The 22,783-nt window shown below is 44.5% G+C and overlaps 1 protein-coding gene across 3 annotated transcripts in view; it reads left to right on the forward strand.

Moving 5' to 3' along the window:
• SMIM14 (small integral membrane protein 14) overlaps positions 1 to 18,930 on the forward strand; it is a 235,850-nt gene extending 216,920 nt beyond the window's left edge. For all 3 annotated transcript variants that reach the window (XM_029589231.1, XM_029589240.1, XM_029589248.1), the window contains 2 exons: positions 4,396 to 4,544; positions 16,417 to 18,930. In XM_029589231.1, coding sequence (XP_029445091.1) covers positions 4,396 to 4,544; positions 16,417 to 16,455 — 188 coding nt within the window. In that variant the 3' untranslated portion in view covers positions 16,456 to 18,930. The remainder of the gene's footprint in view (positions 1 to 4,395; positions 4,545 to 16,416) is intronic.
• Positions 18,931 to 22,783: the final 3,853 nt, after the last annotated feature.

The following is a 22,783-nucleotide window of genomic DNA, read 5'->3' on the forward strand; positions in this document are numbered from 1 at the left end:
GGTAAGATCGTCATCCAAACCGGAATCCACTTCCACCAAGATATCCTTGCTCTGCTGCATGTCAGTCGGGCAGGCCGCAGAGCTGCAGTCCTCTGATTTAGATTTTCTGTCTTTATTAGCCCACATAGCTGGAATAGATGTTTTCACTTTTCCTTTTATTGGGGGCATAGCTCAAATTAGAGGTCGAGTACCTTCCAAAAATAGCCAAAATTGCAAAAAGTAGCAGGAAGTGCGACTGTCGTGCTGCTCTTTAACTCCCAGCATAACCAGAAGTCGATCCACAATATTTTTAAAGAACTCCTCCTCCGCATGTGGGAGCACCCCATTTCCGTCTCCCCAGTTAACAGAAAGGCCGATGCACCTACTTGGTGCAACAGGCCCTGGGTTTTGATAGGAGACAGTTCCCCCCACCAGTTGGTGGTTGTGGAGTCCGCCTTAAAAAAGGCCCGGCATTCCCATACCCATACCTCCACTCCTCTGGGATACAAGCATAGAGAATTGGATGCACTGGGAAGGAAGATTTTCCAAGGCACCATGCTGGTTGCTCGCATTGCGGCCTACCAACTCTATATGACCCTGTACAACCGCAATCTCTGGAAACCCAAGATTTCATGGAGAGCCTTCCCCAGCAGCAACAGGAAGCCCTTGCTGCCATTGCCTTGCTGGGTCTGGAAGCAGGAAAACAAGAGGTGCATTCCACCTACGATGTTTTTGAAACTGCAGCCCGCTTAAGCCACTGTGGACACAGTGCCAGAAAAATGGCTTGGCTCCAGGCCTCTGGCCTCCAGCCAGAAGTCCAGGACATGCTCGGCGACCTCCCCTGTACAGGCGAGAATCTGTTTGGGGATAAGGTCTGGGATGCGATGGCACAGCTGAAGGACCATCATGATACCCTTCACAGCTGTCTGCTAGTGCCTCGGAAGGGCCGTCCTCAGCCAGAAAATCCTCCAGGCAAAGTTCTCAAAAACCTTTTTATCGACAGAGGAAATATTACCCTTCAGCCACTTGGACTCGCCTGCTTCGCACCGGTTCCAGGGGTTGTCCCCACCAGCAGCGGGCCCATAGACCCCAACCGCCCCGGCAAGCCCTGGCCACAGGCTTTTGACTGGCGGCGAGAGAGTGTAAGTCAGCTAGCAGTTCCCCTGGCACCGGTCCCCTAGTCGGCGGCAGGCTCCTCGGCTTCACCTGTCACTGGGAAGAGATAACATTGGACCACTGGGTTGTCTCCATCGTCCGCCATGGGTACCATCTGCACTTCAGCCGGCTCCCAGAGACCTCACCCCATGTCCATCATGGGGTTAGTCCGCCCATCTGGTCGTTCTTCAAATGGAGCTCTCTGCCCTCCTTGCAGTGGGTGCAGTGGAGCCGGTCCCTCGCCATCAGCAGGGCCAAGAGTTCTACTTGAGGTATTTCCTCATCCCGAAAAGGAATGGCGGCTTGTGCCCCATTCTCGTCCTCAGGGTGCTGAACAAGTTCCTCGTAAGAGAAAAATTCAAGATGGTCTCTCTGGGCACGCTGATCCAGCTCTTCCGAAGAGGAGACTGGCTTTGCTCCCTTGACCTCAAGGAGGCATATGCACATATTGCAATTGTCCCCAACCACAGCAAGTACCTCCGCTTCGTGATGGGGAGTGCACATTTCCAGTACAAAGTGCTGCCCTTTGGGCTGGCATCAGCCCCCCGCTTCTTCACCAAATGCTTAGTGGTGGCTGTCTACCTCAGGCATCGCTTGTTCCATGTGTTTCCATACCTGGACAACTGGCTAGTCAGGAGCGACTCCTGCTCCGGGGCCTTGCAAGCTCTGGTCTTGATAGTTCAGACCTTGCAGACTGTGGGGTTCGTTATCAACTTCCCCAAGTCCACCTCTGCCCATCCCTTCAGCTGGATTTCATAGGCGCCAGGTTGGACACGGCACAAACAAAAGCTTTTCTGCCCATGGACCGGGCGATTGCCCTTGCCTCGCTGGCTACCCTCATCTGCTACAGCAGAAGGGTGCCAGCCCGTCTTCTGCTCTGCCTACTGGGCCACATGGCGGCCTCTGTCCATGTGACTCCCTTGGCCCGCCTCCACATGAGGAGCCCCTAGTGGGCCTTGCAGTCCCAGTGGCAGCAGACATCTCAGGATCTAGAGGCTCCAGTCACTGTCACAGACCCCCTGAGGATATCTCTGGTCTGGTGGGAAGATCTTTCCAATCTGGAATGCAGACTTCCCTTCCAGCTCGCACCGCCCCAGGTGACTCTCACCATCAGTGCTTCCCCCCAGGAGTGGAGCGCCCACACGAACGGCCTACACACACAAGGCCTTTGGACTGCCGCCGAAGCACATTGCCAGATAAACTTTCTGGAGCTTCGGGCGATACAGTTCGCCTTGTGGGCATTCAAGGATCAGTTGTCGTCCAAGGAATTCTGATTCGGATGGACAACCCGGTCGCTATGTGGTACATCAACAAACAGGACGGCACAAACTCGTTCTATCCTCTGCCAAGAGGCGGTGCAGGTCTGGAACTGGGCCCTCTCCCAAGGGATGTATCTGCGGGCAACCTACCTACCAGGTCACCTCAATGTGCTGGTGGACCGCCTCAGCTGGTCCTTCCAACCACATGAGTAGTCCCTCAACCCAGCGGTGGCAGCAGACCTGTTCCGCCATTGGGATACACTGGATATGGTCCTGTTCATCTCCCCTCTCAACTACAAGGTGAGCAGCCTCTGCTCTCTAGTGGCGGGGAACAACCATCCGGCCTGCGATGCCTTCTCTCTTCACTGGGGGTAGGGCCTCCTGTATGTGTACCCCCCTCTACCGCTCTTCTCGAAGACTCTGTCAGAGCTTCAGCAGGACGGAGGGACCATGATACTGGTGGGAGCACTGAGAGGAAAGGATTACCTTGCTGGTGGCTGAAAGGAATCAGTAAGTTTTTGCTTGGGAAATTGTCTTTTTTAAAAGTATTGGGATGAAGTTAACTATTTGGGAATATTATTTAGTGTGTTTGTGGGTGTTTGTGCTTTTACTAGTCAGTAAGGCAGGAAATAAGCTGAAGTTAGACTGTAATTTTAAATAGTCAGTAGGTAAGGCAGCTAATAAGCAGTAGTTAGTGTGTTTATTTTTAATAGTCTGTAAGGCAGCTAATAAGCAGAAGTTAGTATTTGTATATTAAAAAAAAAAAAAAGTAGCCAGAAGCTAGAAATAAGATAGGAGCAGAGTATACCTAAGTTCAGCACTCACCTTGGAAAGGTGTTAAGGTAGTGTGATTTGGTTTGATTAGGTACTAACATTTGTTAATCAAGAGAGCAGTGAATCACTCTGGCTAACTAACTGAAGTATTAAGGTTGTGTGATTGATTTGACTAGGTACCATCATTTGATAATCAGAACAGCAGTGAGTCATTCAGGACAACTAACAGGTTGTTTTTTTTTAACTTTTCCTTTTTTTCCAACCATTTCCTTTCAGTTTCCAGTTCTTTGCATTAGTTGTCTGTTGTTTTCAACGTTTCCTTCTTTTGTTTCTTCTCTTCTGTCTTTTTCTTGCCCTTTCCTTCTCTGTGTTCTGTTATTTATTTTTGCCTTTGTATTGCTTATTCGCGCTTTTGCCGTCTTCTTCAGTTGCCTTGCTCCATACCCAAGCTTCTAGCCCATTGGAAACCTGCATCAACGCTGCTTGCTACCATTAAGGATTGCGAAAAAAGTAGTCCAAATCTGAGGTGCTATGAACCTTCATTTGCAGAATTTTTCTCACAATTGAGCCACACTCATTTCCTTGCCATCAAAGCCACAGAAAGAAAAGCAAAGGAGCAGCAGTTGCAAATAATTTTGCTGCAAAAATAAGTTTTCAACTTTGTAAAAAGCATTTGCAGGAAATTTCTAGTTTTTATAAAAATGTTGCCATAAAATTTAATGAAAATATTCTTGCATGGAAAAGCAGAAAAGTACCTAAAGTTGCCATTTCTCAGTATTTGCAACTCCTTTTTTTTTCTTTTCTTAAACTAGCAAAAAAAAAAAACAACCTATGAAAATGACAGATTTTATCATTTTTTTCATTTTTTGGTGAGAAAATTCTGCTCTTAGTCTCTGGCAAATATATTTTCAGAAGTATGAATATTTTAACAAATTTTTGTGAAAATCTGCAAAATAAAAAAATGTTTGCATCTCATGCTGCTAATATTGTGTTCTATTAGGTTTAAGAGTTTTACATTTGCTAATCCTTTAGCATGCCTACATATAATAGAGGTACTGTTAGTATTCTGTGACATGGCATACTCTATCCTCATAGATCATCACACTTAGACCACCTGAAATAAGTGATTAACAGCAAAACATTTCATGGATATGTAAGGTGTTTTTTTTCCTGCTTGTTATTTATGCAGAGATAAGTTTGCAATCCATCTCTATATTTTCTTTTTTAGTACCAGGACCAAATTCTTCTGGCAATGATGGGATTAGCGTAACCATGATTATGATGGCATGGCTGGTTTTTGCTCTTGCCTTGTTCTTGTTCCGACCTCGGAATCTACGAGGATTCAACTCCTCTGGGAAGCCTTCCAGTCCACACAATGTAGGTTGAGTATGTGTGTATATGAATCTTGGCAATTAAAAAATGAACCAGTTGTAGATTTCAGAACCTGAAATCAGATTTTTGAGTTTCCAAAACCTAAGGGTACCTCAAAATAGGGGTTTATTTTTGAATTGGGTTTAAATGTTAACTCTGTTATAGATAAATTAATTTTTTTTAAAATCTTTTCCCCACACTGCCAGTTTACACCAAACCAAGAACAAATCCTGACATAAGAATAGAAACAACACAGTATAATAGATGGTGTTATAAATGGATATTTCTGACATAGCTGGTTTTAGTATTCCCTCTAAATACAGGAAATAACTATACTTTGTGGAATCGCATTGCGTTTCCCGCAACAAGCGAGCCACGGTAAAAGACACTCTACAAAGATTGCTGGCTCTGAAGGTGATCGTCCCCATGCCGAATGGGGAAGGGGACTGTACTCTATTTATTTTGTGGTTCCCAAAAAGGAGGGCACTTTCTGACCCATCCTGGACCTACAGAAGGTGAATCGCTGCTTGAAGGTGCCCTGTTTTTGAATGGAAACACTTCAAACAGTCATAGAAGCGGTTCAACAGGGAGAGTTTCTTGCCTCCTTGGATCTCACCAAGGTTTATCTACACATCCTGATTCGCAGCGCTCACCAGAGATTCCTACGATTCAAGATCCTGGCTCAGCATTTTCAGTTCTGGGTGATGCCGTTCGGACTGGTGACGGCCCCGCGCACCTTTACCAAGGTCATGGTGGCGGCGACCCTCCGGAAGGAAGGGATAATGGTCCATCCTTACCTCAACAATTGGCTGATTCGAGCCAAGTCTGAAGAGGAAGGTGAGCGGATGGTTCTTCGTGTGATCCATTGTCTCCAGTCCCTAGGCTGGGTAATCAATGAAGCGAAAAGTCATCTGACTCCGTCAGAGTATTTGGGAGCTTGTTTCGTCACCCTCCAGGGCAGGGTGTTTCTCACGAATGACAGGATGTACAAATTGCAGCAACAAGTGTGTTTCTTGTTACAGCTTCCAATTCCCAGAGTGTGGGATTACCTACACGTTCTGGGGTTCATGGCTTCGATGTTGGAATTGGTGCCTTGGGCCTTCACTCACCTGAGACCGTTGCAGAGAGATCTACTGTCGCGGTGGGACCCAGTGTTGGAGAAATACCAGTTGCCACTGCCTTTGTCGCAGCAAATAAGGTCCAGCCTGCAATGGTGGCTGTCGGAAGACAACTTACAGAAGAGGATGCCCCTCGAAGTCTCTGATTGGGTGATCGTGACAACGGATGCGAGCCTTCAAGGCTGGGGAGCAGTGTGCCTCGGTCATGCAGCGCAGGGAACCTGGTCCTTAACCGAATGATCGTGGTCTATCAATCGCCTAGAGACAAGAGCAGTCCGCAAAGCGTTGTTGGCATTCCAGTCCCCAGTACAGTGGAGAATGATTCGAGTCTTCTCGGACAACGCCACCATGGTGGCATATCTCAATTGCCAGGGATGAACCAGGAGTCCAGCCGTGGCACAGGAAGCACACCTCCACTTCGCTTGGGCTGAGCTTCATATGGAAGGCATCGCAGCCTCTCACATTGCAGGCGTGGGCAACGTGCAGGCAGACTTCCTCAGTTGTCAACAGCTGGATCCCGGGGAGTGGGAACTATCCCGGGAGGGTTGGAATCACATTTGTGCCTGTTGGGGAGTTCCCCAACTGGACCTCATGGCGACCCATGTCAGCGCCAACGAGGACTGTTTCTTCAGCCGAAAGAAGGAAATCAGGACGGTAGGAGTAGACGCCCTAGTCTGCAAGTGGCCAGCCGGAATCCTCCTGTATGCCTTTCCTCCATGGGCCCTGATCTGGCACCTTCTCCAGCGCATAAAGGACCATCCCGGTTTGTTAATTCTGGTGGCCCAGGAGTGGCTGCGGCGGACGTGGTACGGTTGGCGACAGACTGCCCGCTACACCTAGCTCATCTGCCGAACCTGCTGCGACAAGGGCCCATTTTTTTGAATCAGGAGGATCACTTCTCTCTCGCAGCCTGGTGTTTGAGAGGCGGCAGTTACGGATGAAAGGTTATTCGGAACAGGTGATTTCCACCCTACTTCAGTCCAGGCGGCCCTTGACATCTATGGCATATGCTCAAGTGTGGAAGGTGTTTGAAGTCTGGTGTGACCAGCAGGGTGCAGTGCCGTTGTCTGTGACCATTCCTCAGGTCTTGGGATTTTTGCAGCAGGGATTATCTAAAGGTTTGGCTTTTAGTTCCCTGCATGTTCAGGTTTCGGCCCTGGGATGTCTCCTAGGGCGGGTAGGTGGCAGGCCTCTAGCCAGCCACTCGGACATTGTCCGTTTCCTGAAAGGGTGAAGCACCTTCGTCCTCCTCTTCGTAAGTTATGCCTGGCGTGGAATCTCAATCTGGTGTTGAGGGCGCTTCGTGATCCCCCTTTTGAGCCTCTGGGACACGCTTCCTTAAAGGACCTCACCTTGAAGACTGTGTTCTTGGTGGCCATCTGTTCTGCAAGGCGTATTTCAGAATTGCAGGATCTTTCCTGTAGGGATCCCTATCTTCGCATCTCGGCTGATAGGGTGTCCTTGCGCATGGTCCCTTCCTTTTTGCCGAAAGTGGTGTCTGCCTTTCATGTTAATTAGTCTGTGGAGTTACCCGGATTCCCTGATTGGGCTTGTGACCCCGCTGTGGGAAGAGATCTTTATCTGTTAGATGAAGATCTCCTTCGGTATTTGAAGGTCACTAACTCTTTTCAAAAATCAGATCACCTTTTTGTGCTCTTTGGAGGTCCAAAGAAGGGTGAAAAGGCATCTAAGGCATCCTTGGCTCGCTGGCTGAAGGAAACAATTTGTATGGCCTACATTGGGAAGGGTCGCCTTGTCCTGACTGGTTTGAAAGCTCACTCGATGAGAGCACAAGCGGCTTCTTGGGCGGAGTGTCAGTTGTTGTCGCTTGATGAGATTTGTAGAGCCACAGTCTGGTCTTCCCTGCATAGCTTCACACGGCATTATCATCTGGATGTCAGGGATCTGGACCAAGTGCTTTTTGGGGAGAGCGTCTTGCGAGCGGGTCTTTCGGGTTCCCACCCGGTGTAATGTGGCTTTGGTACATCCCAATAGTCTGGCTTGATCTGGTTATGTACAGGAAAGGAAAATTGGTTCTTTCCTGCTAATTTTCATTCCTGTAATACCACAGATCAGTCCAGGATCCCGTCCAGGTGCTACTGCCGAAAGACTGATTTACCTAAAGGTTAGCTGCTATACATAGGGAATCTATCAGAATGATTCTATAATATTTTGATTTTTGTTATGAACCAAGGTTCAAACCTGATTTTCAGGTATTGGGGTCGTTTGTTTCAGACCCTTGAGGGAGTTTTTTCCTGTTCGCCCTTGTTTCGGGAATTAGATGGTGTTTTGTCAATTATACTTTGCTTGGTTATCGATAAATACTGATGAGCTGCAGATGGCACGCTTGGGATACCAGTGCCTCGAAGCTTTGTTCTGACTTCATCTGCTGGTGGGAGTGCATAACCCACTGGTCTGGACTGATCTCGAAAATTAGCAGGTAAGAACCAATTTTCCTTTACTGCTGATGCAGCAAGGAGTTTTGCACACCAATGTGCATTTAAGCTAGTGCCCTCCCATGGAAATTCCAGCTAATGATGTCATTAGGTATTACTCTGCATAAATTTAACTGATGTTTCTTAGCGCTGGAAACTTAACTCTTAGTCTGAGGTGGAGCAGAGTTTCTAAGGCTAATGCTTGTCTACAGGTGGGACCTGTATTTGGTATTTTATGTGCAGAAAATATGCTTTCTGCACAAAAAGTATGTTATGCACACATAAAATATGATTTATTCACACAAAAATTACTTCTGTGCAGAAAGCATTTTTTGTGCACATAAATCATACTTTGCACATGAAAAACATTATTTGTACATATAAAGCATGTTTTCAGTATATAAAATATGAGTTTTGTGCATAAATCATGTTTTACTGTGCTCTTAAACTTTTTATCTTTGCGCAGTTTCTCTGGACTGTGTGCATTTTTTTTTAACTCATGATGCATTAGCACACCTTTAACTTACTGCTTTGGGAATTTAAAAAAATAAAAATTAACTTTTGTGTTAAGAAACTATGTGCTGAATTTCATTGCAGTTTTAACACTCAGCTTTTTGCATTGGCCCCTCTGATTATAAGCCCACAGGGGCAGGGAGATATCCACCAAATAATCAAATAAAAGTGAGACCTTTTTTAATATTCTCTTCATTGAAAATTTTAGAGAGCTCCATATAAATCATCTTACAAAGAAGTGCTTTTCACACATAGTAAGAAACACAACAGCAATGAAAAACTGACTTATAATTATAAACAAAACAAGCTAGCAACCAGCATGGCCATTAGTAGCTTATAAACCTCCTAAGTCAAAATGTTTACAGTATTTCTATATAAGGAGGGATAACATGCATGCAAAAGAGGATCAACAAGCCAAAATTATAAGTAAAACCAGCAGCTTTCCAAATTTCATTTTAAAAAAGTTATATGCTTTTCTTTCTTGTTTTATAAAAGCCTTTTTCCACAGAATTACTCTTTAGCAAGTCATTACCCATTTGTGAAACAATAAAGGTCGGATTTTAAAACCCCCAGCGCCCGTAAATCCTGGCTGGGACACGTGTAAGTGCTGGGGCCTTAAAAGGGGGTGGTCCGGGGGGGGCGGGGCTAGAGGCACCCGGTACTGCAGCCATTTGCTGCTATGCCGGGGAATTGCGTGCTGGCACCCAACTTGCTTCTGCTCCTTTGCAGGAGCAAAAGGTAAAATTTAAAAAAAATAGGGCTAGCTAGGATAGGGATAAGGGGGAGGGTAGGATAGGGGAATGGAGGTAAGGGTAGTGGGTTGGGAAGTTCCCTCCCAATCCGCTCCTTAATTGGATCGGACTGGGAGGGAACTGGGGAAGGCCCCGATGCGTTGCTGCGCAAATTTGCTAAATTAATACCCCCTTGCGCATGCCAACCTGAAATTTTATAACATGGACATGCGTGCAATTTTTTTTAAAATCTACCCGTAAGAGAATGTTCTGATTTACTCTACAGAACAAGTAACACTTTTTGCAATCATCAGAACTGTATCCACCAGTATGCTTTGATATTTAATTGTTCCTTTTCATGTATACAACACACACAAGTTTTATAGTCCCAATATTTTTGTTTGTTTCTAGTGTACTATTTATATGTTTCCAGGATGTTTGAATTTTTCTACAGTTCCAAGTGATGTTCTTGAAGGTTCCTGCTTTAGGTTTATCGCTGTGAAACAAGGATCAGTGCACTGAAGTGCATGAACATTGGTTGTTAATGTGTATTAATTAGCTTGTGTTAATAACCTTTGTTAATGATATACAAATGAGTGTTACATTAATTTACAAGTGTTAGCATGTTAGTGCATACTTTATTGAAAAAACTTTACACCTTTTTGAAGTGTTGTTAAATTTTTATCCCAGGACAAGCAGGATGCTAGTCCTCACATATGGGTGACATCGGTAATGGAGCCCTATACGGAAAAACTTCTGTCAAAGTTTCTATGAAATTTTTGCCTGGCACTCAGAGTGCCTACTGAGCATGCCCAGCATGCTATGATATTCTCTGCCACAGGGGTCTCCCTTCAGTCTTCTTTTTTCCGCGGAGCCGTTAGCCTCGCGGTTAAATTGGAGTCCTGTGGTGTTTTTTCTCCACACTTCAAAACTTTTCCAAAAAAGTTAGAAAAACTTCCAACCGCAAGGTAAGTTTTTTTTTCTCTCATTTTTGTCGGTTCCGCACCGTTTTTTCGTGCCATAGTCGTCGACGGCTGTCCGACTAAAATGGCTTCGGGCTTCAAGAAATGCCCAAATTGTGCTAGAACCATGTCCATAACGGACCCGCACCAGGAATGTGTGCTCTGCCTCGGCGAGAACCACGATGTCAGGTACTGCCCCTTGTGCGCCGAGATGACATCGAAGGGACGTCAGCTCCGGATGGAGAAAATGGAGCACCTTTTTAAAATTCAGTTGCTCCCAACAGCATCGTCGTCAGCTCAATCGTCTCCATCTGGAGTGATTCAGAAAGTGATCTTAAAAAACCACTTCCAGGTGAGGCCGGAGATGTGTCTATTCCCTCCCCCTCGCCATCGTCGAAGGCGTCCACATCGGGCAGTGAAAAATCTAAGGAGAAGCATCGGCACCGACGCACACATGCCTCAACCATCGATCCAATGCCCGCTACGTCATCGACAGAATCGGCCTCCTCCGCTAAGAAAGCTCGGCTGAGCGTGGAGTCTCCGAGGCCTATGATTCCAGGGCGATCCCCACCGGTATCGGTGCAGGGTACCGTATCTCCTCAGGGCTCTGAGGAGGTACCGGCATCACCACCACCGCCTCCCCCCGATAGCTGCTCTGATTCCATCAGCTATGCGGGCTGAACTTGATGGATACATCCGTCAAGCGGTCCGAGAAGCACTCCTCGATACGATGCCATTACAACCATCGACACCAACTTTGCCATCAACACCTGCTCCGGTGCCATCGGATCCATTACCCTCGATACCGATGTCACCATCGATCCTGCCACCGAGGCCATCGGTGCCGCCTCCGATTCCAGCATCGATTCCTCCGATGACTCCATCGATGCCAGCTCCAGAGGTTTCTATTTTCCAACCTCTGATGCAAAAACTGGATATTTTTATCGATGCCGTATCAAAAAAAAACCTCAAGGCATCGAGGAGGACATCTTACCAGGACCTTCAGGAGTTCCTAGGCCTCATCACCCACAGTCTCCTCTATTCCCATCGATTCCAATGACTTTACCATCGATGCCTTTTAGGCCACAGCCGACAATACACCCAAGGGACACTGGAACAGACACTGACACGGATGTCTCTTCCGATGAGTTCATGCTCTCTGAACCTTCACCTCCAGAAGACCGCAGAATGTCTCCTCCGGAGGATTTATCCTTCTCCAACTTCGTAAAGGATATGGCAGAGACTATCCCTTTCCAATTGCAGTCATAGATAGATTCCAGACAAAAGACACTGGAGGTTCTACAATTCGTAGATCCACCAAAGGAAATATTGGCTGTGCCAGTGCATGAGGTGCTCCAGGAACTCATGTACCGAATGTGGGAACATCCTGGCTCACTTGCATCTGTTAACAAGAGATCAGTTGCAAAATACCTAGTTCAACCAATTCCAGGATTCCAAAAGGCTCAGCTACCTCACCAATCCGTGGTAGTTGAGTCAGCACAGAAAAAAGCTAAAAGGGTGAAAACTCACTCCTCAACACCACCAGGGAAGGATAATAGATTCCTTGATAATTTAGGCCGTAAAGTATTTCAAGTATCTATGTTAGTCTCTCAAATTGCTGCTTACCAGCTCTTCATGAATCAATACCAATGTAATCTCTGGAAGCAGGTCCAAGAGCTTACCCATACATTCCCTGAACAGTTCCAGGAAGCCTTCTTTCAACTAGTACATAAAGGCCTAGAAGCAGGCAAACATGAAGTTAGGGCGACTTATGACAGTTTTGAAACTGCATCTCGTCTGTCAGCTTTGGGAATTACAGCTCATCGGTGGGCTTGGCTTAAGGCATCAGACTTAAGACCAGAGGTACAGGAGAGGCTGGCTGACCTTCCTTGTCTTGGAGACAACCTGTTTGGAGACAAGGTAAAGGAAGCAGTCGCCATGTTAAAAGAACATACCGAGACTCTGAAACAACTCTCCTTAATTCCTCAGGAGTCCCAACCTCCTTCCAGGAGACTTCCCAGATGGGATACAAGGCGTCCATATTACTGCCAACGACGCTACTATCCTCCAACAAGCCGTACACGACCATCTTGCCCAGCTCAGCGTCTCCAATCTAGGCAAAGGCCTTCCAGGCCTCAACCCCCTCCTCAGACTGCATCAATGTCAGGGTTTTGAAACATACTCAGAGAGCAGAAGCCCATCCGTCAATCCACTCCCGCACCTACCAGTAGGAGGTCGCATAGCCTTTTTTCATCACACCTGGACCTCCATAACTACAGACCAATGGGTACTTTCCATTGCAGCTCAGGGGTACCGATTGGATTTTCTCACTGTACCAAAAGAAACTCCACCAGTCTCCTCTTGGACAGTGAACCACCACTCCAAACTTCTAAAAACAGAATTATCCACCCTTCTGAGAGCCAGGGCCATAGAACCAGTTCCCGGGCCCCAGCAGGGCAGAGGATTCTACTCCCGCTATTTCCTCATTCCAAAGAAAACAGGAGGCCTACGTCCTATCCTAGACCTCAGAAATCTCAACAAATTTCTCAAAAAAGAAAAATTCAGGATGGTATCATTAGGCACCATGCTACCTCTTCTTCAAAAAGGGGATTGGCTCTGGATCTTCAAGACGCCTACGCTCACATTCCCATCTTTCCTCCTCATCGCCAATACTTGCGATTTCTGGTCGAAGGACAACATTTTCAATACCGGGTGCTCCCATTCGGCCTAGCCTCAGCACCTCGAGTATTCACAAAGTGTCTAGCGGTGGCGGTGGCACACCTCCACAAACAGAAGGTGCATGTATTTCCTTATCTAGACGATTGGCTCATCAGGAGTCAGACAAAAGAAGGAGCTCTCAATTCCCTCAAGCTCACAGTCAACTTACTTCACTCCTTGGGGTTTCTCATCAATTATCAGAAATCCCATTTCACACCATCTCACCTTCTACAATTCATCGGTGCAGATTTAAACACCATCATAGCAAAAGCATTTCTTCCAAGAGACCGTGCCCATACACTCATTCTCCTGGCACACTCTCTCCGAACTCAATCTCGAGTCACAGCTCATCAGTGCCTCACCCTCCTCGGTCACATGGGCTCCACAGTTCACGTCGCTTCCATGGCCAGACTGACCATGCGACTAATGCAATGGACACTCAAAACACAATGGATTCAAGCCATTCAACCATTGTCCTCTCACATTCAAATAACTCAGGAACTATGTTATTCCCTCCTATGGTGGACATCAATGAACAATTTGCTCAAAGGTCTACCTTTCCAGCAACCAATTCCACAAGTAACATTAACTACAGATGCGTCCACTTTAGGTTGGGGAGCGCACATTGGTCATCTGAAGACCCAGGGGACGTGAACAAAAGCCGAAGCCTCTTTTCAGATAAACTTCCTAGAGCTTCGAGCTATACGTTATGCGCTGCATGCGTTCAAGGACTGCCTTTCACACAAGACTGTTCTGATCCAAACAGACAACACAGTAGCCATGTGGTACATCAACAAGCAAGGGGAAACAGGTTCCTACCTCCTTTGCCAAGAAGCAGCACAGATTTGGGACTGGGCCCTAGCACATTCAATTCTTCTACGGGCCACTTACCTAGCAGGCATCCACAACATAATAGCCGATCACCTCAGTCGTCAGTTCCAACCACACGAGTGGTTCTTGAATCCAGCAACAGCAACCAAGATCTTTCAACGTTGGGGTCAACCAACAATAGATCTCTTTGCATCTCATCTGAACTACAAAGTGAATGATTATTGCTCCCTGCTACGACAGGAGAACAGCCTGCCAAAGGACGCCTTTGCTCGCCATTGGAACTCAGGCCTGCTATACGCGTATCCACCGATACCGCTCATAACCAAAACTCTAGTGAAGCTGCAACAGAACAAAGGGACCATGATACTCATAGCCCCATACTGGCCTCGACAAGTATGGTTTCCCACACTGCTAGACCTCTCAGTCAGGGATCCCATTCGCCTGGGAGTAGCTCCCAATCTCATAACTCAGGATCAGGGTCGGTTGCGCCATCCCAACCTCCAATCCTTAGATCTGACAGCATGAATGTTGAAAGCTTGATCTTACAGCCACTCAACCTTCCAACCACTATATCTCAAGTGCTTATAGCGTCACGTAAACCTTCCACTAGAAAGAATTATTCCTACAAATGGAAAAAATTTAACTTGTGGTGCAAACACAACAATATTGATCCTTTCACTTGCTCTACTACTTCATTATTAGACTATTTATATTATCTTTCAGACTCTGGTCTCCATACTTCTCTGTAAGAGTACACTTAAGTGCAATCTCAGCTTATCACAACAAACTGGGAGATGCACCTATCTCTACACAGCTTCTCGTCAGTAGATTTATGAAAGGTTTAACTCACCTTAAACCTCCATTTCGTCCCCCAAGCATACAATGGGACCTAAACGTAATATTAACCAGGCTCATGCGTTCTCCATTCGAACCCATAGATACCTGTGATCTAAAATTTCTTACATAGAAAACTATCTTCCTCATAGCCATTACATCCACTAGAAGAATCAGTGAACTGCAAGCACTTGTTACATACGAACCTTTTACAAAGTTCCTACATGACAGGGTAGTCCTCCGTACTCATCCCAAATTCCTTCCTAAGGTAGTCACGGAATTCCACTTGAACCAATCTATAGTTTTACCCACATTCTTTCCAAGGCCTCATTCTCACCAAGGAGAAAGAGCCTTACATACCCTGGACTGTAAGCGTGCACTATCTTTCTACTTAAACCGCACTGCAGTCCAAAGGAAATCCAGTCAACTTTTTGTATTTTATGATCCAAACAAACCAGGTAAGGCAGTGGGTAAACATTCTTTGTCAAACTGGCTAGCAGACTGCATACAGTTTTGTTATGAAAAAGCAGGCCTTACTCTTCAAGGGCGAGTAAAAGCACATTCAGTCAGAGCAATGTCAACCTCAGTAGCACACCTTCGCTCTGTACCTATTCTTGACATTTGTAAGGCGGCAACATGGAGTTCTCTTCACACGTTTACAGCTCACTACTGTTTAGACAAAGAAGGAAGACAAGATTCAGCCTATGGACAATCTGTCTTAAAGAACTTGTTTCCAGTTTAAAGCCAACTCCTTCTACATCCAACCTGCTGTGATTTCGGCTGATTCATTTCCAACAACAATACTTCACCGTTGTTTCACTACAAAATGACTCAGCCTCTAGCTTGCTAATCACCCATATGTGAGGACTAGCATCCTGCTTGTCCTGGGATAAAGCAAAATTGCTTACCTTGTAATAGGTGTTATCCCAGGACAGCAGGATGTAGTCCTCACAAAACCCACCCGCCACCCCGCAGAGTTGGGTCCGATACGTTTTATTTTATTTTTTGGCCAACGCTACTTGCTACAAAACAGACTGAAGGGAGACCCCTGTGGCAGAGAGTATCATAGCATGCTGGGCATGCTCAGTAGGCACTCTGAGTGCCAGTCAAAAGTTTCATAGAAACTTTGACAGAAGTTTTTCCGTATAGGGCTCCATTACCGATGTCACCCATATGTGAGGACTACATCCTGCTGTCCTGGGATAACACCTATTACAAGGTAAGCAATTTTGCTTTACATTAACAGATCTGTTAACTTTTGCAAGTTTTAACATGCATTGTTTTTGTGCGCTGATAGATGGTGAACTATTTTGCATAGGGTTGCATCTTATTACTTCATTAGCATAGGTTTTTGTGTTAAAACTTGTGCAAACTGTTTTACATGTGTTATGATTTGTGAAAGCATTAGTGTAATTTAATGCATTGATCCCCACAATCTTGTCTCATGCCTGTTAATTCTGTAGAGATTTTATAGTGAAAAAATATGTTGTAGAATAGCTTTAGTGAATTAACTTGTATATTTATAGCTGTCTACTATTTACAGTCTCAAGTCCACTGTTATTTTTTCATTTTATCTGTTTCCCCTAATACACAAAGTGGGAGAAGCCTTTTACAAAATGGAGTTAGTTCAGTTCCTTAAATTTAATGGTGAGAACATGAAAATAATTTCTTGCATATTGATACCTTCACATGACCTGTCCTTTGAAGCAATAACATACTTTGTAATTTGTTCATAGAACCAGGGAAACGAGCCTCCAGCCCCACCCGTGGACTAAATGCTATTACGCTAGAAGCGTTCAGCTGCATAGATGTTGCACGACCAGAGGCACAAAAGTGACCGGACTACTCTTCAGCCAGTCGAAACTGTTTTGCATATGCAGTACATAGGATTTATTATTTTCAAGAGCGCTAAGTAGGGTTTAGTTAGATTTATTTGGCTTTCTAAGAATTCTAATTGAGTGCTGCTGGCTAGTAATGCAGAGAAATAATCACATCCAAGCTGGAATTATTTAATTGTTGCTGTAACTTCTAAACATTCCACTAATATTTTATGCCAGTCATTTCCCTTATGGTGGTTTCTGGCATAGCTTCAGGAAAATTAAAATCAAATTGCAGCCTGTTTTTCAGCTGTCTTTGCTTATTTCTCAATGTCATGCTTTCTGTTTGTCAGCTTATTTTATACTTTTGAAAGTTGTTTTTTTTCTAACAACAAATCTTAAGAATGACTAGAAGAAATTCAGCAGAAGATGCTTTTCTTTGTATCTTTATTTACTTGCATTCCAACAGCATCTGTTTCTGTTCTCCTGGCTTGGTTTCTTGGCTTTGCTTGTGACATGCATCATGCTTTTCAACTTTTTGAAGTATCTGTACACTGTTGTCGCTGTTTACGTAATCGAAGGAAAAGTAAACATATTCTATTTGGTTTTAGCAATAATATTTTCCAGTCTTATTACCCTTAAAAAAATGTTACATAGATGAGACCAAAGAATCCTAAAGTCAAATGTCTCAAAAAAAAGGCAGACACAATACATTTTATCAATAAATTAGGCCACTAATATCATAAAAACAATACAAATAGAATTAAATCAGTAAGTATATAAACATAATCCTTTTTAAGCTTTATATAGACATGCAAATCTAAAATCTGCCTATTCAGGTTCCCTTTTTTTTGTGGTGAGATCTGATAGGTTTAAGATATCTTCCTTTCTCTTTAAATTGATGAAATAACTAATCTTCTAGCTACAATCCACAGAATTGAACTTTGGCTCTCTTCTGTAAGGGCATGTTGACAATATTGTGGAAGTTGTTCAGTCATAAATATCAGCTGGTTATATACTCCTTTCATGAAATATATTTCTCATTTGTTAAAAGATTGTATGTCTGCGCCCTCTTTGTTGGATGATCTTCCTTGCAAGATTTCTCCGCATGCACAAAGAAAAGGGTGGAATCATTTGATGATATTGATTTAATAAAACATTTAAAAGATGTACATATGAAATTATTTTATGTTTTAGAATCAATACTTTTATGTAAAAGTAACAAATTGTTTTTTGATTAAAGTTGTGTTTTAAAGTGTATGAAAACAATGTGATGAGCCTCATAAAGGTGTCATACAAATGTGCATCTTCTTTCCCAGCAATCAATAAACCATAATTTATGGGAATTTAATAGATAATACAGTAATGCTGGATCCTTTCCTGCTTTAATGTATTAAGTTTTGAAGTTGGATTGGTAGGCCAGACTAACCTGCTTTGGAATGCATAGAGGTGAATATAAAACATTTTACAATTTACAATCCCATTGTAAAGTCCAAACCCTACCCAGACATCTCTACCCGATGTACTTAAAATTAGGTACGTATCGGCTGGCCAGATTTCTGCAGATAAAACACTATTTTACCCTCAGAAATTCCTTTTGAAAATTTCATTACATTTACTTTGCACCAGGTATTTCTTAGTAGGCTGCCCTGTGCCGGGTCACTGCTGTACCAAACTGTGACAGCTGACTTCTTCCCAGATTTTCTTTCCTCCTTTTTTGCCTGCTTCTTTTTTCTTTAACGACCACTAGACTAAAAGTCTAGAAACTATTTCTGAAGTGCTATCACCAAATGATGCCATGTGGTTAGTATATAATATATGCTCAAACATGTACTGTGGCAATATAACTGCTACTATTATTTTAAATTTATGGTATGAAAAACTGACATTGGAAATTAGTAAATATATCTGTTTCAGACAGCCATATGTAGCCAGACCACCATTCCTTATCTGCCATTCTCTACTGCTTTGAAAATTCTAGTAAAACTTTCTAAGCAAACTTAATTCATCTTCTGTAGGACTAGTGGGATGGGGAGATTTAAGTATCTGATTTTGTTTTAAAAGTTCACTAGCACAAAGATACAGGAACAATAGTGACATGAAGGAATAATCAAGAGAGTTTACAGTAGTACAGTTCATAGTTTTTGGGAAATCTTAAGATGGCTTAACACTACTGTTGCATTCTGAAATGAAAACTGGAATGCATTTATGTAGTGACTGGAAAGCACTTACTCCTGCAAGTCGTTCTGTAAAAACAGACTGATAATGTGATGTACCAAATGTAACTAGATGCTTTTCTTCACATTATGCCAAGTAAATATCATTGTGCCATCCAGAGTTTGATTAATGTTTTACTGACAATTTGAACTGGGGTAAAGGGCTTGTACTATGCACTTTTATATACTGATTTAAATAAATAAGTAGCAAACTTTAGCACTGTTTTTGGCTCATTTTTGTGATACTAAATTACTGATTGCTGTACATTTACATTTTACTCATACATATTGTATTAAATGGGAAGAACATGTTAGTCTATTAACCCCGTAAATCTTCCATGACCACAATTGTCTGTCAATAAGTACCGGTAATATTTTTCTCTTGAACTTTTACAGATGTACTTTGTTAAATATTAGACCTAATAAAAGCTTTTCTGAAAGAGGCCCAGAAAATAGTGGTGTAAGTTATGACTTAAGATTTCAGAACCTTTCTTTTAAGAAGCATTTTCAATTAGACTTTGGACCTGATTTTCAAAAGCATTTACATGCTGAAAACTGGGTTTTACATATATATATATAAATGCACTTTACCCGTGTAAGTGGGCTTTTGAAAATTGCTACAATATATGCTATTGAATTATTCATAGGTTTTACCCACATTGTGTGCTTAATGCAGGGAAATGGCTTTTGAAAATCGCAATGATATTACATTTACATGTGTAACTCCTTGTGCATTTATTGTTATTGATGTCACATGAATTGTTTTTTGTTCCGGCAGTTTCTTTCTGTTTCTCCCCTCTTAACTCACCCAGCTCAGTTATTGCAGAGATAGTCCTTGGCTGAAGGCCAAGCACCAGGGCTCTTTCCAAATCCCTGCAACCATGTGTCCTAAATCCAGCTGCTAGGTAGCACTGTTATGCTATGAAAAACTTCTTTGATTCATTCTCCTCCTCTCCAGAGATTGTGAACACTCCCTTAGCATCATCCCTAGCCTAGCTGACTCAGGAAACAGAAGACAAGACACAGGAATTGAACCCAGATCCTCTGCATGGCAGTGTACAACACAATGACTGGGATTCCTTCTTCTGCAAGAGTTGTGAATGCTGCCTTGGCAGCATCCCTAACTCTGGCCAACCAAAGGAACAGAAGTCCTGACCCAGGAATCCAACCCAGATCTTCTGCATGGTATTATGTAGCACTGCCACTGAGCCACCAGACCACCCCACAAGAATTTTTATATAAGATTTCAACAAAACATAGAAATGACGGCAGAAAAAGACCAATCAGCCCATCTAGTCTGCCCAGCAAGCTTCCATACTTATTTTCCCCTACTTATCTGTTTCACCAACCACCAACTTCAGGGCTCTTGTTGGTAACTGTTTGATTCAAATTTCCTGCCATCCCCTGTCATTGGTGCAGAGAGTAATGTTGGAGTTGCATCAAAGGTGACCATAAGGCTTATGGTTAAGGGTTGTAACCGCCGCATCAAGCAAGTTACCCTGATGCTTATTTACCCAGATTGCACAGATCGATGCCTTGCTGGATGATGTCTGAATGTAAATCCTGTTTTCCTCATTTCCCCTTACCGTTGAAGCAGATAGCAATGCTGTATATGCTTTCAAAGTGATGTATCAGGCTTAATTGGTTTAGAGTATTAACCGCCATAATAAGCAGCTATCCCCACGATTATTTGTTTACCCAGATTGTGAAGTTCAGTCCTTGTTGGTTGTTGCCTGAATGTAAATCCTGTTTTCCACTTTTCCCTCTGCCATAGAAGCAGAGAGCAGCACTGTATAGGTATTCAAAGTGATGTATCAGTCTTAATTGGTTTAGAGTAGTAACCGCCATAATAAGCAAGCTACCCCCACGCTTATTTGTTTACCCAGATTATGAAGTTCAGTCCTTGTTGGTTGTTGTCTGAATGCCTGTCCTCGACCACTATCTGTCCTGTTGCACCTGCTGTTTCCAGGCGGCAGGTCCAAAAGGGCTATCGAGTGGCCAGAGGGCTACCCCAGAGACCAGCATTGCGTTGCTGAGTCTCCTCTGGTACGTTCGGGTTCAGCAGAGGTCAGGGCCCCTGGTCTTCAGCCTGTCCGCCCGTGCTCTGACACATCTTGCCTGCCTAGGCACTCCTCCGGAGTTTCCCTCTGGGGTTGTGCCATGGCCCAAGGGTACACACTCTCCTTCGAATCGGGACCACTCCCTAGTGCTCTCGCAACAGTTACAGCATTGCTCATGCAAAAATGGCCACATACCCATATATATGAGCCACACGGGATGAGCGCATATTTTAAAAGCCACAAACTACGCTCGTATATATGACAAAAGCAATGAATTATGGGCATGGAAGGGGTGTGGTATGAGTGTGACCATACAGACGTATGTAATGACTTATTTTAAAGCAGACCTATATGCGCACACAAACTTCTGATGGGGGGGGGTATATGCACATGGTGTCCGAGAGACTTTCAATTAATAAATTGTCATTTGCCAGGCCACCTTCCCTCAACAAGTGGAAGCAGGAACTGCCAGTGTGGGAGGGTGTAAAACCTCCAATACTGACTGTGCTCCATTGGGGGTGGATTAGAGGGGGAGTACCAGTCACATAATTCAGGGGGTTTGAGACACGAGGACACACTTTCATAGCAATATGACTAAAATCACTGTATGGTACTCATGGCTTTAAGGTGCAGGAAAGATGGAGGAGGAGAAGGTATCCTGCACACAGAGTCGACAGGACACAGACTCAGTTTTTAGATCTGTCAGAGGAGAACGTCATGCATAGGTTCAGTTTTAATAACGAAACCATACAATACCTATGCCAGCAGTTACAGGAAAACCTACAATCCACCAGCCAGAGGGGCTATGCATTGCCAGTACATTTCAAGATTACCACTGCCCTAGTATTTTTTGCTACAGCACCTTCCAAACTCCTCTGGGGGTTATGGCTGGCATAAACCAGTCTCCTAACTCCATGTACATCAATCAGGTGCTTGTCGCTTTGCTAAAGAGAACATGCCAGTATATATCCTTCCCTCACAGTAGACAGCACCAAGAACAAATCATACAGGATTTCTATCAGGTGCCACACTTGCCCGCCATCCTCAGGCAATCGATTGCACATGCATCCCTATAAGGGCACCAGGGGGAGAAGAGGCTCCTACTGCAACCACAAGGGATTCCACTCCCTCAATATGCAGGTGGTCTGTGACACTAAGGGGCGGATTTTAAAAAGGTTATGTGCGTAACCCCAAAAACCCGCTCCTGCACGCGCCGAGCCTATTTTGCATAGGCCCGGCGACGCAAACAAGCCCCGGGACGTGAGTAAGTCCTGGGGCTTGAAAAAATGGGCGGGGGTGGGGTGTGGGCGTGGCCAGAGGCCTCTTCACTGCCGCTGGGCCCGGGGATCGCGCACTGGCACTCGGCTGGCACGCGCAACCTATGCCTGCCCAGATGCAGGCGTAAATAAAAAAAATAAATAAAGGGCGGGTTGGATAGGGGAGGGGAAAGGAGGATGGAAGGAAAGTTCCCTCCGAGGCCGCTCCGATTTCGGAGCGGCCTCGGAGCAAATGGGGAAAGCCATCAGGGCTCCCCTAGGGCTCGGCACGCGCAAGGTACACAAGTGTGCACCCCCTTGCGCGCGCCGACCCTGTATTTTATAACATGCGTGCGGCTGCGCACGCATGTTATAAAATCGGGCGTAGATTTGTGCAAGCCGGGTTGCGCACAGGTACGAATATCTGGCCCTAAGGGACTCATCCTGGACATCGTCCCTAAGTTTCATGGATCCACTCACAATGCCTACATCCTCTCAGTCAGGAATTCATGATCACTTCCATGAAGGACACATCATGGGGAGCTAGCTACTAGGTAAGAAACAATCCATTGCTAACACCATATGACAACTAGCCTCCTCTTTAGGTGTTCCACAAATTGCAAGTGATACACTGTCACAGTCAAAGACAAGCTTTAGAGGAAAGGAATACTCTGATGCAAAGATATTTTCTTGGTACTAGTGAATTTATTAATGTGTGAATTACAAATTAATCAAAGTGCTGTACATATTAAAT

Source organism: Rhinatrema bivittatum, chromosome 1 (genome assembly GCF_901001135.1).
Source record: "Rhinatrema bivittatum chromosome 1, aRhiBiv1.1, whole genome shotgun sequence".
In the NCBI taxonomy this organism is placed as follows: Eukaryota; Metazoa; Chordata; class Amphibia; order Gymnophiona; family Rhinatrematidae; genus Rhinatrema; species Rhinatrema bivittatum.